At 43.6% G+C, this 15,056-nt stretch overlaps 1 protein-coding gene across 1 annotated transcript; it reads left to right on the forward strand.

Moving 5' to 3' along the window:
- The first annotated feature begins 367 nt into the window (after window positions 1–367).
- LOC115652690 (olfactory receptor 6N1-like) lies at window positions 368–14,660 on the forward strand. Its single transcript, XM_030565080.1, has 3 exons — window positions 368–792; window positions 11,200–11,695; window positions 13,788–14,660. The coding sequence occupies exons 1-3, from the start codon at window positions 368–370 to the stop codon at window positions 14,658–14,660; spliced, it is 1,794 nt and encodes a 597-aa protein (XP_030420940.1).
- The last annotated feature ends 396 nt before the right edge of the window (window positions 14,661–15,056 follow it).

Raw genomic sequence — 15,056 nt, forward strand, 5'->3', positions numbered from 1 at the left:
CAAGATTTGAATTGATGTACTTATTGGTTTTGACTCCAAAGACCTGGCATGATTCTGGCTATTGACAGAAGTGAAATAAAGAACTTAAGCATCATTCTTAAGCTCTGATATGTCACGAGATGGGATACGATACATAGCTAACTTCTGATATGACAGATCAGACCAATTCTCTACCAGAGATATGGACTGTTGTATTAGTCATTGCTCTGATATGGCAGAGGGAGGTTTACATGGGTACCAGTGATCTGTCCAGGGAATATTCTGAATATTTATGGTATTAATTCACAAGACTTGATTAACATTTCATGATATGTTCTTCCAATTCAATTGCCCAGCTTTTTATTTTTTTTGTTCCTAGACTCAACCCATGGAAGGCACAGATTGGAGAAACCAAACGACCATCACAGAATTAGTCCTCCTGGGATTCAGGGAGCTCCCTGACCTGAGAATTCTTCTCTTTCTAATGTTCCTAGTGATCTACATGGCAACCATGGCTGGAAACACTCTCATTGTGATGCTTGTTGTGACTGACCAGCACCTTCACACCCCCATGTACCTGTTTCTGGGTAACTTGTCCTACTTGGAAATCTGCTATACCTCTACCTTCCTCTCCAGGTTACTGGCCTGTCTCCTGACTGGGGACAGAACCATCTCAGTCAGTGGCTGCATCACACAACTGTATTTCTCTGGCTCACTGGCAGCTACGGAATGCTATCTCCTAGCAGCAATGTCTTATGATCGGTATTTAGCGATATGTAAACCTCTGCACTATTCAACTCTTATGAGTAGCAGGTTTTGCCTCCAGTTGGCGCTGTGTGAAGAACTTCCTTTTATTTGTTTTAAACCTGCTGCCCATTAATTTGATTTAGTAACCACTAGTTCTTGTATTATGGGAACAACTAAACAACTTTTCCTTATTTACTTTCTGCACATCACTCATGATTTTATATACCTCTATCATATCCCCCTTAGTCTCCTCTTTTCCAAACTGAAAAGTCCTAACCTCTTTAATCTCTCCTCATACAGGACCCATTCCAAACCCCTAATCATTTTAGTTGTCCTTCTCTGAATCTTTTCTAATGCCAGCATCTCTTTTTTGACATGAGGAGATCACATCTGTACGCAGGGCCGGCGCTTCCATTTAGGTGGCCTAGGCAATCGCCTGGGCGCCAGGATTATTGGGGGGAGGCATTTTGCCTGGGGGGGAAGCAGGCGGCTCTGGTGGACCTGCCGCAGTCATGCCTGCGGAGGGTCCCCTGGTCCTGTGGCTCCAATGGAGCTGCCGCAGGCATTCCTGCGGATGGTCCGCTGGTCCTGCGGCTCCGGTGGGCCTCCCGCAGGCACGGCTGCAGCAGCTCCACCGGAGCCTGGACCTGAGCAGCGGGACCAGTGCACGGGGTGGCAAAATGGCCATGCGCCCAGGGCACTAAAAACACTAGCGCCGGTCCTGTCTGTACACAGTATTCAAGATGTGGGCATACTATGGATTTATATAAGGGCAATAAGATATTCTTCATCTTATTCTCTATCCACTTTTTAATGATTCCTAACATCCTGTTTGCTTTTTTGACTGGCGCTACACACTGCGTGGACGTCTTCAGAGAACTATCTGTGATAACTCCAAGATGTTTTTCCTGATTAGTTGTAGCTAAATTATTCCTCATCATGTTGTATGTATATTTGGGGTTATTTTTTTCCAGTGTGCATTACTTTACATTTATCCACATTAAATTTTACTTGCCATTTTGTTGCCCAATCACTTAGTTTTGTGAGATCTTTTTGAAGTTCTTCACAGTCTGCTTTGGTCTTAACTATCTTGAACAGTTTGATATCATCTACAAACTTTGCCACTTCACTTTTTACCCCTTTCTCCAGATCATTTATAAATAAGTTGAATAGGATTGGTCCTAGGACTGACTCTTGGAGAACACCACTAGTTACCCCTCTCCATTCTGAGAATTTACAATTTATTCCTACTCTTTGTTCCCTGTTTTTTAACCAGTTCTCATCCATAGAAGGACCTTCTCTCTTATCCCATAACAATGTAATTTACGTAAGAACCTTTGGTGAGGGACTTATCAAAGGCTTTCTGGAAATCTAAGTACACTGGATCCCCCTTGTCCACATGTTTGTTGACCACTTCAAATAACTCTATTAGATTAGTAAGATACGATTTCCCTTTACAGAAACCATGTTGACTTTTGTCCAACAATTTATGTTCTTCCATGTGTCTGACAATTTTATTCTTTACTATTGTTTCAACTAATTTGCCCGGTATTGACCTTAGACTTACTGTAATTGCTGTTATCACCTCTAGAGCCCTTTTTAAATATTGGCATTATATTAACTACCTTCCAGTTATTGAGTACAGAAGCCAATTTAAAGGACAGGTTACAAACCATAGTTAATAGTTCTGGAACCTCTCATTTGAGTTCTTTCAGAACTTTTGGGTGAATGCCATCTGGTCCCGGTGACTTATTACTGTTAAGTTTATCAATTAATTCCAAAAGCTCATCAAGTGACACCTCAGTCTGTGATAATTCCTCAGATTTGTCACCTACAAAAGCCGGCTCAGGTTTGGGAATTTCCCTAACATCCTCAGCCATAAAGACTGAAGCAAAGAATTCATTGAGTTTCTCCACAATGACTTTATCATCTTTAAGTGCTCCTTTTGTATCTTGATCATCCAGGGGCCCTACTGGTTGTTTAGCAGGCTTCCTGCTTCTGATGTACTTAAAAAAAAAATTATGATCTTTTGAATTTTTGGCTCAAACGGTGATGCTTAGAAGTTTAATAATAATCGTGACATGCCCAAAGGTTAGTTACCTTAGAACAACCCCTGTGCAGTGACTCAGTATTTAGTGCTGCTTTTCACACCTCAGATATTTCAATTAGGATGCAAGTTCAAATACAGTGTCCCGCTCCATCTCTCTTGAGTCAGTAAGAACAGGGATTGGGGAGATTAGTTAGGCAGCCTCCAAATGTCCAGGTTCCATTCTGTCACCAGGCAGGGTCTCAAAAAGTGCTGACTATAAAAGGACACATTTATGGAAAACTCTTTCCAAACTGTCATCTCTACAATCTCTCTGGCACTTTTGCAGGTACAGTTTTGAGAACTCCTCAGTGCCACTTGGGATGAACATTGGCCAAATCAAAGAGATCAGAAAACCTAAGAAGTTTACTTTAAAACAAGGTGGACCCAAAAAAGTGGTCACTGTGCATAATCCCAGGGGCCTCAAGGCTGAGAAGGCTGGACATTTCCTTTCCCATTTCAAACTATTTATTTTCTGTTCCTTTGGAAGAGGCAGGAACCTCTCAAAAATGAGAATCCAACACACAGAATGGTCAGACAACCCGTAGGGCACATACTAGCAATGACAATGGATCTGTAGAAAAGTTATTGCAATAGTTATTAGGATACAGAGCAGAGGGCTGTTGCATTAAAATATGTAAACACATGATGCAATAGTATTAGAAAGAAGCACAGCAACACTCTTCAGAGAGGTCATACAGAGAAGTACCCTGCTTTGCCCAGCTCCCACTCGCTGGTAATGATGCAGTTTTCACCCTCAGTGTCCTAGGTTGAAAGTATTGTGGGAGGGAAAGGTCTTTGCACACTAGTCCTCCTCCTGGTGTACAGTCTGAGATCCCTAAAAAATGGGAGACCCTGATTGTTGTCTTTGGCCACCTCTGTTCCAGGATGTGTCTACATAGTGTAAATAAACAAGTTACACTAAGAGGCCACGTCACTGGATTCTCCTCCAGTGGGAAAATGTGACGGTCTAGGTGGTTTCTCAGGGTACAACCTGGAACTGTGAGACCTGCTCTGCCCCCTGTACACACTAACCTGGGGTGTCTGTCACAATGCTCTGCTAGTGACAAGAAGCAAACCCCTCCAGGTACTGTTATCACTTAGTCCAGCAGCAGGTGGAGCCCCCACCCAGCTAGATTGCATGAATGCTCCCACAGACACTCATGAATCCCACAGAGAAAGACACCAACCAGATCCCACCAGATCCCTCCAGATCCCAGCCTTGTACCTCAGGGATATACCACCTTGGACAGAACAATGCCAATGTATTAATTGATTCACCACTTATTTCGAGGGAAAGTAGACATGCACAGCCTTTGCCACCTGAGCAGATTTACCAAACACTTCAGACAAACTCCTTGTGGAGGATAAACATAAAAGATAGATTTTACGTGATTATAAGCTATAGCCAAAATGTTCAGATAAGTTACCAAAAGAAATGACAGCAAAATGCATTCTAAGCTCATCTTAACACTCTCAGGACCCTTATAACTTAGATGCTTCTCACCACAGGCTGGCTGTTTGTCCTTACGCCAGGATCTTTCCTTTGATCAGCGCTTTAGTCACTTGATGGTGGTGTGTATAGATGGAGGTGAAAAAAATAATATATGGAGATATACCTATCTCATAGAACTGGAAGGGACCCTGAAAGGTCATTAAGTCCAGCCCCCTGCCATCACCAGCAGGACCAAGTGCTGATTTTGCCCCAAATCCCTAAGTGGCCCCCTCAAGGGTTGACCTCACAACCCTGGGTTTAACAGGCCAATGCTCAAATGACTAAGAGAGAGAACATGGCAAACATCTCTCCCTTTTATAAGGTTCTTTCTCTCTCTTGGTTCCCCCCAACCTTCAGAGTCAGGTAGTCTTAGGCTGGGCTGGATTTGTCCCATACACAACCTGATGAGGTGTGAACTGCCCCTCTGCTCCCAGAGCATTTTGTCTGGACTTGTTTTAAGCACATTTTAGTTTAATAACTATATACATGAAATTACAGCCAGTACATTACTATAGCAATGATGATCAGTGCAACATGACAATCTTTGCAATGGATGCCACACAATCATATTATAAGGATGAACATGAGGGTGACGGGTGTTCCCTCGAGGTGTCACAGAAACTAATTTACAAGATGCTGAGTTATGCTACGGCTCAGCAGAAGGGTGAGAGTATTGTTAAATAAACATTTCTAATTAGCAATTATAAAGATCCTTGAGAGAAATATTTCCTTGGGGGGGAGGGGGAGATTCTTTCATCCAGATCTTTAATTTGCAAACTATGGATTAAATCTGCTTTACATTCAGTTTCCTGTGTATGTGTTAAACTATGTGGCTTCAGAACCCAGTCTGGCAGGCCTGATCATCTTAGCCATTTTTACGCTTGTATTTGCCTTCAGTAGAACAACTGACATGAGAAAAGAAGACCGAGAACAAGCAGTCTCTGCACAGTCATGCACTCCATGGGTGCTGCATTAGATTTCAGCCATGCAGAGCTATGATCTTATAAAGCAGAAAGGAAATTCTTCTGGGTGGGGGAGGTTGGTTGCATCAGGACAGCTGTTTGTACTGTTTGCACATTAAAAAAAAGCACTAACTCCCCAGGCTCAGCCCCATCACAGGAGGAATCAAGGGAGATGTAGCTTTCCATGGAGAAGGATACAAGTATGAGGACACCTCTGCACTTTGTAAATAGAGAGGGAAGAACATGTTCTAAGACAGATTTTGACAGCGTCTCATCCATTCAAGGAGATGCAGGTCTCTCTACTGAGAAAATCCAGCTTCTGCAGAAAGAGGAGAGAGAAGAACCTCAGCTGAGGATCCTGAGTCCTGGTGGCCAAACACTGATAAATAAGAGCTCATTGCTTCAAGCTTGGGCTGTGCTGTGGTTACAGGTGAGCACCTTCTTCCTGACTGCATTTCTAACCACCTTCCAAACAGGGGCATGAATGTGCTTTGTGAGTATTAGAGGGACATGAGGGGTGAGGTAATCGCTTCTATTGGATAAACATCTGTTGGTGAATGAGAGAAGGTTTTGAGCTACACAGAGCTGTTCTGCAGGTGAATATTTACTCTTTTAGCTTCTCCTTCCCAGAGCAATGTCAGTCGGCATTTATAGCACCATATAATAGAGATGGAGTGTGAGATCCACGCCTTGTGACAGGCCCTCAGTTGGGGATCTGCGCCACTGACACAAATGGAGCTACGTTGATTTACACCAGCTGAGGATCTGGCACAGTGTGCCCCAATGGGGTTGGGAAGTGGTGACAGAGTCTTACTAGCCCAGATCACACAGGCCAGATTGTTTCTAGACTCCGAGTTCTGGGACAGCATCTGCCCCCGCCCCCCTCCAATGCCTTTCTTGTTCCTGTATTATCATCACACACCCATTATGGAGCGCGGAGGGTCATTCCTCAGTTATGATTTCACGTCAGCCTGGTTTTGCCTATGGGGGGCGCTACCCCAGACTCCAAGCAATTGTCTGTGAACAGCCCTGTGTGCTGGGACAAGGGAAATTAAATCCCAAGCTGTGTGTCTGTTAAAGTAGAGGTTTCAGAGCAGCAGCCGTGTTAGTCTGTATCTGCAAAAAGAACAGGAGTACTTATGGCACCTTAGTAACTAACAAATTTATTTCAGCATAAGCTTTTGTGGGCCACAGCTCACTTCTTCGGATGCATAGGATGCAACACACAGACAGAAGATATTTATACATACAGAGAACATGAAAAGGTGGAAGTATGCTTCTCCAGCTCTTTGTCTGTGGAGCAGACAGAAGATGCCTTTCAGCCTGTGATGGTTGAGGGTACTGCAGTTGTCTCAGAGTTGGTTCTGCATTCAACTAAAGCCCAGGAAGGGAATGGTCCTAAATTTGTTTCTGCTAGGAAGAATGGCACTGTAACTAGGTTGTACCCAGTCAGTGTTCTAGCAAAATCCCAGAGACCAGACAATGTTGGTGCTTGTATTTTGCCTGTTGGTAATATGTGGCTGGAGAACGGTGTAGCAACTCTGTCTGATCAGAGTGAGACCCTAGCTGGGGCACCAGGAGAGCATAAAGGTGCTTTGATTGTGTTACTAACTGACAGTTTGAAAACTTGTAGGAAGAAGGAAAAGATTCCTGAGCTTGTGTGTGGCAAAGGGAAGGACAATGCTTCTAACCTTTTGACTATGAAATCTTGCAGTTTGCCTAAAAGAGGATTGGATAGGAATCCACATGATGAGCCAAAGGTAATTCTGGATATAAGTAAAACTCAGGACTTGGCAGTGGCTCGGCAGAGCAATGCTTCTGTGGAGCAAGGTAAAAATAAACTGCTGTTTAGAAAGATTCCCGAAGAGAAAAATTTTCATGATAGTCTTTGCAAGCAGTTTGCTGCAACTGAAGGGTGTAGGAGTAATTTAATCAAGAAAGTTTCAGTTCCTAACAGCCAGATTTTTTCTATTTGGAATGGATCCACTGATTTTCCTTTTGAAAGGTCCAGTGTGGATCACTTAGAGAAGGTCTCAGATGAAATGAAAAAATGATAGGAAATTTAAACAGCCCTATGACCAAGTGACTGTGTTTGGCCAGCTTGTTGGGAAGACAATGGTGTTGGAACAGGAATGTCTCCCTGCTGAATCTGTAAGTGAGCAGTCTGTGCTTCAGGGTCTGAGGACAGATTTGGTTACTGGTGTTTCAGAGCAGAGCCGTTTTATGGCTGAATGGTTAAAGATACAGGGGAGAGCAAGCAAACTCTCATGTTCAGACACTTTGGATTAGTGTGGTATCTCTTTAAGACAGGGTCCAGCCTTGGAATTGGTAGCAGTTAAGCATCTGAAAACTGGTGAACAGGCTCCTGTCTCTGTTAATGCAAATTACCTGGCTAGCAGGGAGATGAAAGACTTGCTAATAGCTGTTAGCAAAGAGACTACACCCAAACAGCCAGTGAATTCTGTTAAGCAAGAAAGCTCAGAACAGGAAGAAAAGAAAAAAACTTTATCATGCTAATGGTATTAAACAAAAGGCATGGCATAACAAAAATCCTTGTACGTGCACACTTGCAATGGATTTCTTGTTATTGCTAATGGTGATTTTTGTAGCTAATGTGTTGCTAATACCAAACATTGTAAAAACATACAATGTGCCTCATCTTTTGAAAAATCCCTTGAACATGTTAAGAGTATGCATAAGAATGCACTTTATGTTAAAAGACCTTGTAATACTGATGTTGTACAGTATAGTCTTGGAACTTTTCACAGAAGAAAAAACATTCCAGATCTTATGTGCTGAATGAAAAGGGAAACTGAGGCACACTAACATATTGCTTTTGTAGCTAAATTCCAAGATTCCTATACTATGGACAACATTAATATCTACATTAACGTAATATTAATTGAGTCCCAGACATTTTCCAGAGTTTGTGTGGATAAAGTAGTTATGTTCTTTAGCTCTTGGCAAGATCACCCGAGACATACAGGAACAAGAGCAGATCCAATCCACTATTGTTCTAACCAAGTTTTACCTAGAGTTTGTAAAGAGATTCAATCATGTTATTCCACATGATTTTGATAAACCATTTCTATTTTACACTGATACGACTTCTAACTCAATACTAGCTGTAGTAAGACAGATCCAACGATGGGGAGCTCTTGGGATGCAGTCGATGTTTGTGTAATTCTTTCCTGCACCAATATTGCGTTGGGGGTGTGACGTTATTGACACAAACTGTGACCATACAGACCATACAGACCATTATTGCAACCAAGATCCTGTAGTGACACCAAATCTTGTCAAAATGAGATTAAGTCTCTGAGGAGGTTATGATTTGCTGGTTATGATTATGCTATCAGTATGCATGTATTATTTTTTGTATTTAATGTTATAAGTATTGTCTCTATGCTGTCTGTATTTCAAACTTGTGCTATGCTTCTGGGCAACACCCCAGACAATTTGGCATCAGCACTGCCTAGCCTGCTTGATGGCCCATTAAGGACCATCAGCTATACAACAGACTCACTGAGAGAAGGCAAATACACCTTGTGACTCAGCAAGGCATGCAGGGACATGCCTATGAACAGAACTCTTAGGTTTTTCCATGCCGTGTGCTGGGTAGCTTGTATTTGAGACAAAGGAAGCACAAGCCACATGGCAAAAGGACTATAAAAGGCAGCTGCATCATCTACATTTTGTTTTCTATCCTGCTTCTAACCTCTGGAGCAGAGGTCTCAAACTCAATTTACCTTAGGGCCAGTGCCAGTCCTCAAATCCTTCCAATAGACCAATAATGTCACTGAAGATGGTGTTCAGAAAACAAAAATTTGATATTATAATTTTTATTTCAAATTTCTTAGAAATAATAAAACTGTCATACAACTTTATACAATTCTTCGCCTCCCAGAGAGTTTTTAGTGTTTGCCAGACACCTGGCAATGTTTCAGTTCTGTCAGTTTGTTAATGTTTGGCCTCAGTGACTGAGCAGTTGAAACCTTCAGGATTGCAGCAAGGTGTGCATCAGATAGTTGTGTTCTTTATTTTTACTTGTATTCATTGTGGAAAAAAGGGATGCTGCCTCTATACCAGGGGTTCTCAAACTGGGGGTCGAGACCCCTCAGGGAGTCACAAGGTTATTACATGGGGGGGGGGTTGCCAGCTGTCAGCCTCCACCCCAAACCCTGCTTTGCTTGCAGCATTTATAATGGTGTTAAATGTATTAAAACATTTTTTTTAATTTATGCGGGGAATCATACTCAGATGCTTGCTGTATGAAAAGGGTCACCAGTACAAAAGTTTGAGAACCCCTGTTCTACGCTGACTCTGCCTGGTAACTAATGATGTTGCCTCCATGGCTGACTCTGCCTGGCAGTTAGTGATGGTTTCTCTGTCCCTCTCCCCCAGACAAGGAAAGCTCCGGGGGTGGGGGGGCGCCTGTAGGTGAGATTCCTGGCAACGTGTCTGCCTGTGTCTCTCCTCCGTCTGTCCTCTGCGGGCAGAAGTGGGGAGGTTCTCTAGCCACAGATAGGCAGTGGACTGAGACTTTGAGACCCCTGCTCTGGAGGAACTTTGCTACAAACTGAAGCTCTAAACGAAGGACTGAATGACCCATCCAAGCAGTGGGTGTACTTGAGAGACTGGATCTGAATCTGCAGTTTATTCCATCACTGCTAAAAGCCTGAACCAAGAAGTTTACCATTAGATTTTAGATTCTAAAGGACTGGCAACAACGTGATTTGTGGGTAGATCTGATTTGTATATGGACCTGGGTCTGGGGCTTGGTCCTTTGGGATCGGGAGAACCATTCTTCTTTTACTGGGATATTGATTCTCATAACGAGGCATCCCCATGAGGAGCGATGCTGGTGTTGATACTGGGAAACTGGAGTGTCTAAGGGAATTGCTTGTGTGACTTACGGTTAGGCAGTGGGGTAAAACCAAAGTCTTCTCTGTTTGGCTGGTTTGCTGTGCCTTAGTAAAGGAACTCCAGTTTGGGGCTGTAATTGCCCTGCTCTAAGCAATTTGTCATGAATTGATGTTCTCAGCTGTGTCCCGCCAGAGGACTCATCATTACATATGGATAGATTAATTTCCATTAATTCTAATGAGACCAGTGCCTATTGACACTAGATTGCATTGAAAAATCTGAGTAGAAGATTTTAGTTGTTAAGCTCTGGTATATCACAAGGTGGGATATAATAGATAACCCAATACTGATATGACAGATCAGACCTGTTCTCTACCAGAGATATGGGCTGTTATATGAGTCATTGCTCTGATATGGCAGAGGGAGGACTACATGGATACCAATCTTCTGTCCTCCGACTGAGACTCCTGGCACTTTGCTCTAAAGTCTACATCTAGCCTTAAAATTTGAACCTGTAACCGGGAAAGGAAGGGAATATTCTGAATATTGATGGTATTAATTCACAAGACTTGATTAACTTTTCATGTTGTGTTCTTCCAATTCAATTGCCCAGCTTGTTTTTTTGTTCCTAGACTCAACCCATGACAGACACTGAATGGAGAAACCAAACGACCATCACAGAATTTATCCTCCTGGGTTTCGGGGATCTCCCTGACTTGCAAATTCTTCTTTTACTAATGTTCCTAGTGATCAATATTGCAACCACAGTTGGGAACACGCTCATTGTGGTGCTTGTTTTGACAGATCAGCACCTTCACACACCCAGGTACTTCTTCCTGGACAACTTGTCCTACTTGGAGACCTGCTACACCTCGACCTTCCTGCTCAGGTTACTGGCCAGTCTGCTGACTGAGGATAGAACCATCTCATTCAATGGCTGCTTCACACAAATGTATTTTTTTTGTTTACCGGCAGCTACGGAATGCTATCTCCTAGCAGCAATGTCTTATGATCGGTATTTAGCGATATGTAAACCCCTACATTATTCAACTCTTATGAATAAGGTTTTGCCTCCAGTTGACTGCTGGAGCATGGTTAAACGGTTGCTTGGCTACTACCATCTTTATGTTATTCATGTCACCATTAATATTCTATGGCCCGAATGAAATTGACCACTTTTATTGTGACCCCATCCCATTGATAAAACGCTCTTGCAGTGACACACTCCTGATCATATTGATGGATTTAATACTAATCTGTGTATTCACTCTGTCTCCGTTCCTACTAACTCTGACGTCCTATGTGCGTATCATTGCCACCATACTGAAAATCCCTTCCACCACTGGGAGGCAGAAGGCCTTTTCTACCTGCTCCTCTCACCTCCTCATGGTGACAATTTTCTATGGCACAGTAATGATTGTCTACATGCTACTGAAATGTGATAAATTTAAAGACCTGAAAAAAGTGTTTTCTCTTTGCTACACAGTCCTAATTCCTCTGGTAAACCCCCTCATTTACAGCCTGAGAAACAGAAAGGTCAAGGAAGCCTTGTGCAAAGCAGTGAGTAAATGTGGCTTTCACAAAACATGCAGAGACTCCGAGATAATAACTTAGTCTGAGGTTTTCAAAGCTGCCTGGGTGATTTAAGCAATCAGTCCCCATTATAATTAAGTTGAAAAGTCCCATTGAAAAATCTGAGCACTAAAATGAAAAGAATTGGAGATGATCTGCATAGAGTTACTAAGACAGTTTTTGTGGTCCCTCGCTGTGTCCATGTAACACAACTTATAGGAAATTTCTATTGGGGACAGCTGTGTCACTCTCTCATGTTCAGCACTGATACACACTGTATTATAGTATTTTTCTCCATGGTGTTGGCAGTTCAACCTATGTGAAAAGGATGTACAGTGTTCAAAACTGCGCAGAGCAAATATTGTGTAAGACACAAAATTCACTAACCATCAACATAAATCCTTGTGTACATTTCCTGTTCGTTGTTTCTTTATGTTAGATAATGAAGTCTTGTAATCAAATTCAGATGAAGTGGGAATTTTTCATAATGTTTCATATGAATATTGTGTGTGCCTCAGTGTCCCCTATGGGGTGCATATTTAATTAGATGGGGGAAAGAACTGTTTACGCTTTGCAGAGACTTAGAGACATAGGTATGACTGACACCTAGCTGCCTGGGGCCTGGGTATCCATGGCCATGGAGACTTCCAGAACACAATTGCCACTGCAATTGTCCGAATATTTGCCTTCTAGCAACAAATGACCCTGGATGGCCCACCCTTAGCAGGAAGCCAGCTGGATGTGACAAGCTGGTGGACAAAGAACTGGGGAGGGGCCAGGTGGGATTCTTAAATGTGAGCTGCTGGAGGCAGAGAGAAGCTTCTGGATTGGGACTACAGAGGGGTCACAGAGCTCTGGGCTTTAGGATTGACCCAGATGTAACTTTCCATTCTCTGTGTTAATGAAGGACTTTCTATGCTGTGTTCCGGACATCTCATAAACCCTCCTGCTTTTACAAGCCTGGCTGAAAGTCACTCCAGAGTCAGGAAGTCAGGGGTTCATTTTCTCCCTTTGGGTGTGCAGGTCTTCCTCATGTGTCCAATTCAGGTGGACTTGCTGAGGGGAGCTCAGAGTGAGGAGCAGGGGTGTTGAAGGCTGCTATATTAGGTTCCAGGAGACAATGAAGCCAAGAGGCCTACCCTAGTGAGCGTGTGACCCTAAGGGGGCTAACAACCTGAAGGGGTTCTCCCAGGGACTCTTCCAGAGCTGTTCAAGAGCACCAGACATGTGTATCATGACAGGATGACTTCATCATGCTTGTAGCTACAGGTCATTTCTTATGCCCCTAAGGACACAATGGAGAATCTAAATAGAGTTCAGGTCAGTATTCTTTTAACTAGGGAGGGAGGTGGTCTCATCATAGACTTTCTAAGTGGGTACCTGTGGGGAATTATCGTGTATTTTAGACAAAGATTGTGAAGTCAGTCTGGAAAAATACTGAGATTCTTGTAATGGTCACATGACTGACTGAATTTTAGTTAACTTTGAGTAGTGAAGTAAACAAGGCCGTGAATGGTGCCCGTATGTCTTCTGCTTTGTGCATGCTATGCGCGTGATATTTTTTCTAGTTCAATCAAATGGCTAGTATGTATGATGTTAGCACACATGATTAATGCTTATGTAACCAGACTTAACTATATAAGGGAGAGTGGAAAAAATAAAGGAAGCTCTGTTCTGATCAAATCTGACTCGTTTTGCAGCTGTGTTAACTGTAGAAGTTTTTTGTGCTCCGCATGAGATACCACAATTGGTGACCCTGACGTGCTCCGATCCGGCAGGACCTGGTCGGTGCGCTCGAGACAAAGAAGGCGGAGGTAGTGGCCACGGCAGGAGGTACTGAAGGGACATCGGCTCCTGGTCGTCCGAGAGTGACGTTCGTGAGCTCACAGGTGAGCGGCCACACATTATAAAAGAAATATGGGTTCTGCATTGTCGGCAGAAGAGAAAACAGTGCACGATTTTTTGCTACGCATAGCAGAAAAGCAAAGAGAAAAAATTTCTCCTGAACCGCTGTCACGCTTGCTTAAGTGGGGACAACGGTGTGGTTTTTTTTGTTACCCCGAACATTGTCTTTGATAAGACTGTTTGGGAACGACTTGGATCTGATCTTTGGGAGTCAGTTGCCCACGGCAGTAAGGAAGCTGTCTCCCTTAGTCAGATATGGTGCAAAACAAAGAAAATAGTAGAAACGCTCGCTGCTGAGGTGGGAGTTCAGGCCGCCGTGGACGATATTTTCCGACCAAAGAAGGCTGAAGAGTCGCCTATGGTGCTGCCCGAGCCACCTGTCGTATTACCAGTCGGAGCTAAGGAGTTTTTTGGAGGGGAGGATGTAATTGTCCCTACTGCACCTGGTTTTGACCCTGACGTTGATCCTCACACGGTTCCCCTTCCTCAAGATTCGGAGGGATCTTTTGAAAATATGGACACCGATCGCACCCCTTTTACTGAATCCACGGAATTTCGGGAAGAAATGAAACGACAAGGACACCAGCTGCAGGAAATGCTGGATAAACTGTCTCGTATGGCAGGAGAAACTTCCTCTCCTCAATCTCATCTTTTAAAGACTTTGCAGGGCTATGAAAACTATAAAGCTAAACCACCAGATAAGCCCTTACAATCCAGCAATAATACGGTTTCGTGTCCCCGTTGTGGGCTTTGGGGGTGCAGTGTAGGATGCACGGGAACCCAACCACAAACTCCCTCGAGTGAAACCCAACCACAAACTCCCTCGAGTCGTAAACTGCCGGGACGGTCTTTGGCAGGTCAGCAGCAGAAGCCCGGCAATCCTTTTCTCAGTGGCCCGCCGGCATATTCCCCGGATACTGTAGGGCCTAGATCCCCGGATCCGGTACGGCGATGGCGTGGACTTATAAAAGAAGCCCACATAGAGGGGGAGTTCTTACCTAATGCCTTCCCGGTCATTACACCGGACCCAAATAACCCTACTCGGTGACAGTGGGCGCCATTAGACTGGAAGCTCGTCCGTGAAGCACAGAAGGCAATAATGTCTTATGGCATGAACAATCCATATGTACAATCCCTCGTTGAGCAGGTGTTTGTCGGACAAGCTATGTGCCCCTATGATTTGTCAAAATTTGCTGATATGCTTTTAACACCTACTCAAAAGCTATTATGGAAGGATAATTGGTTGAAACGTGTGGAAATGGCTATCCTACATAACATCGAGTTGTCAGAGGAAAATCCGCTGCGTTATGCCACTCAAGATATGCTTATGGGAACTGGCATTTATGCAGACCCGCAGCGACAAGCCCGCCTTGATCCTCGGATTTTACAACAGTCACAGGGATTGGCTTTGGCTGCCTTTAAGGATGTACCTCAAATGGGTAAA

The sequence above is a fragment of the Gopherus evgoodei genome, chromosome 5 (assembly GCF_007399415.2).
Source record: "Gopherus evgoodei ecotype Sinaloan lineage chromosome 5, rGopEvg1_v1.p, whole genome shotgun sequence".
NCBI lineage: Eukaryota > Metazoa > Chordata > Testudines > Testudinidae > Gopherus > Gopherus evgoodei.

What these genes read in the sequence shown, in the direction of transcription:
- LOC115652690 (XM_030565080.1), top strand. Translation starts at nt 368, where the DNA reads ATGGAAGGCACAGATTGGAGAAACCAAACGACCATCACAGAATTAGTC. An exon ending in TCAACTCTTATGAGTAGCAG is followed by an intron (nt 793 to 11,199) that starts GTTTTGCCTCCA and finishes CTTATGAATAAG; the next exon opens with GTTTTGCCTCCAGTTGACTG. An exon ending in AGGAAGCCTTGTGCAAAGCA is followed by an intron (nt 11,696 to 13,787) that starts GTGAGTAAATGT and finishes GTCTTTGATAAG; the next exon opens with ACTGTTTGGGAACGACTTGG.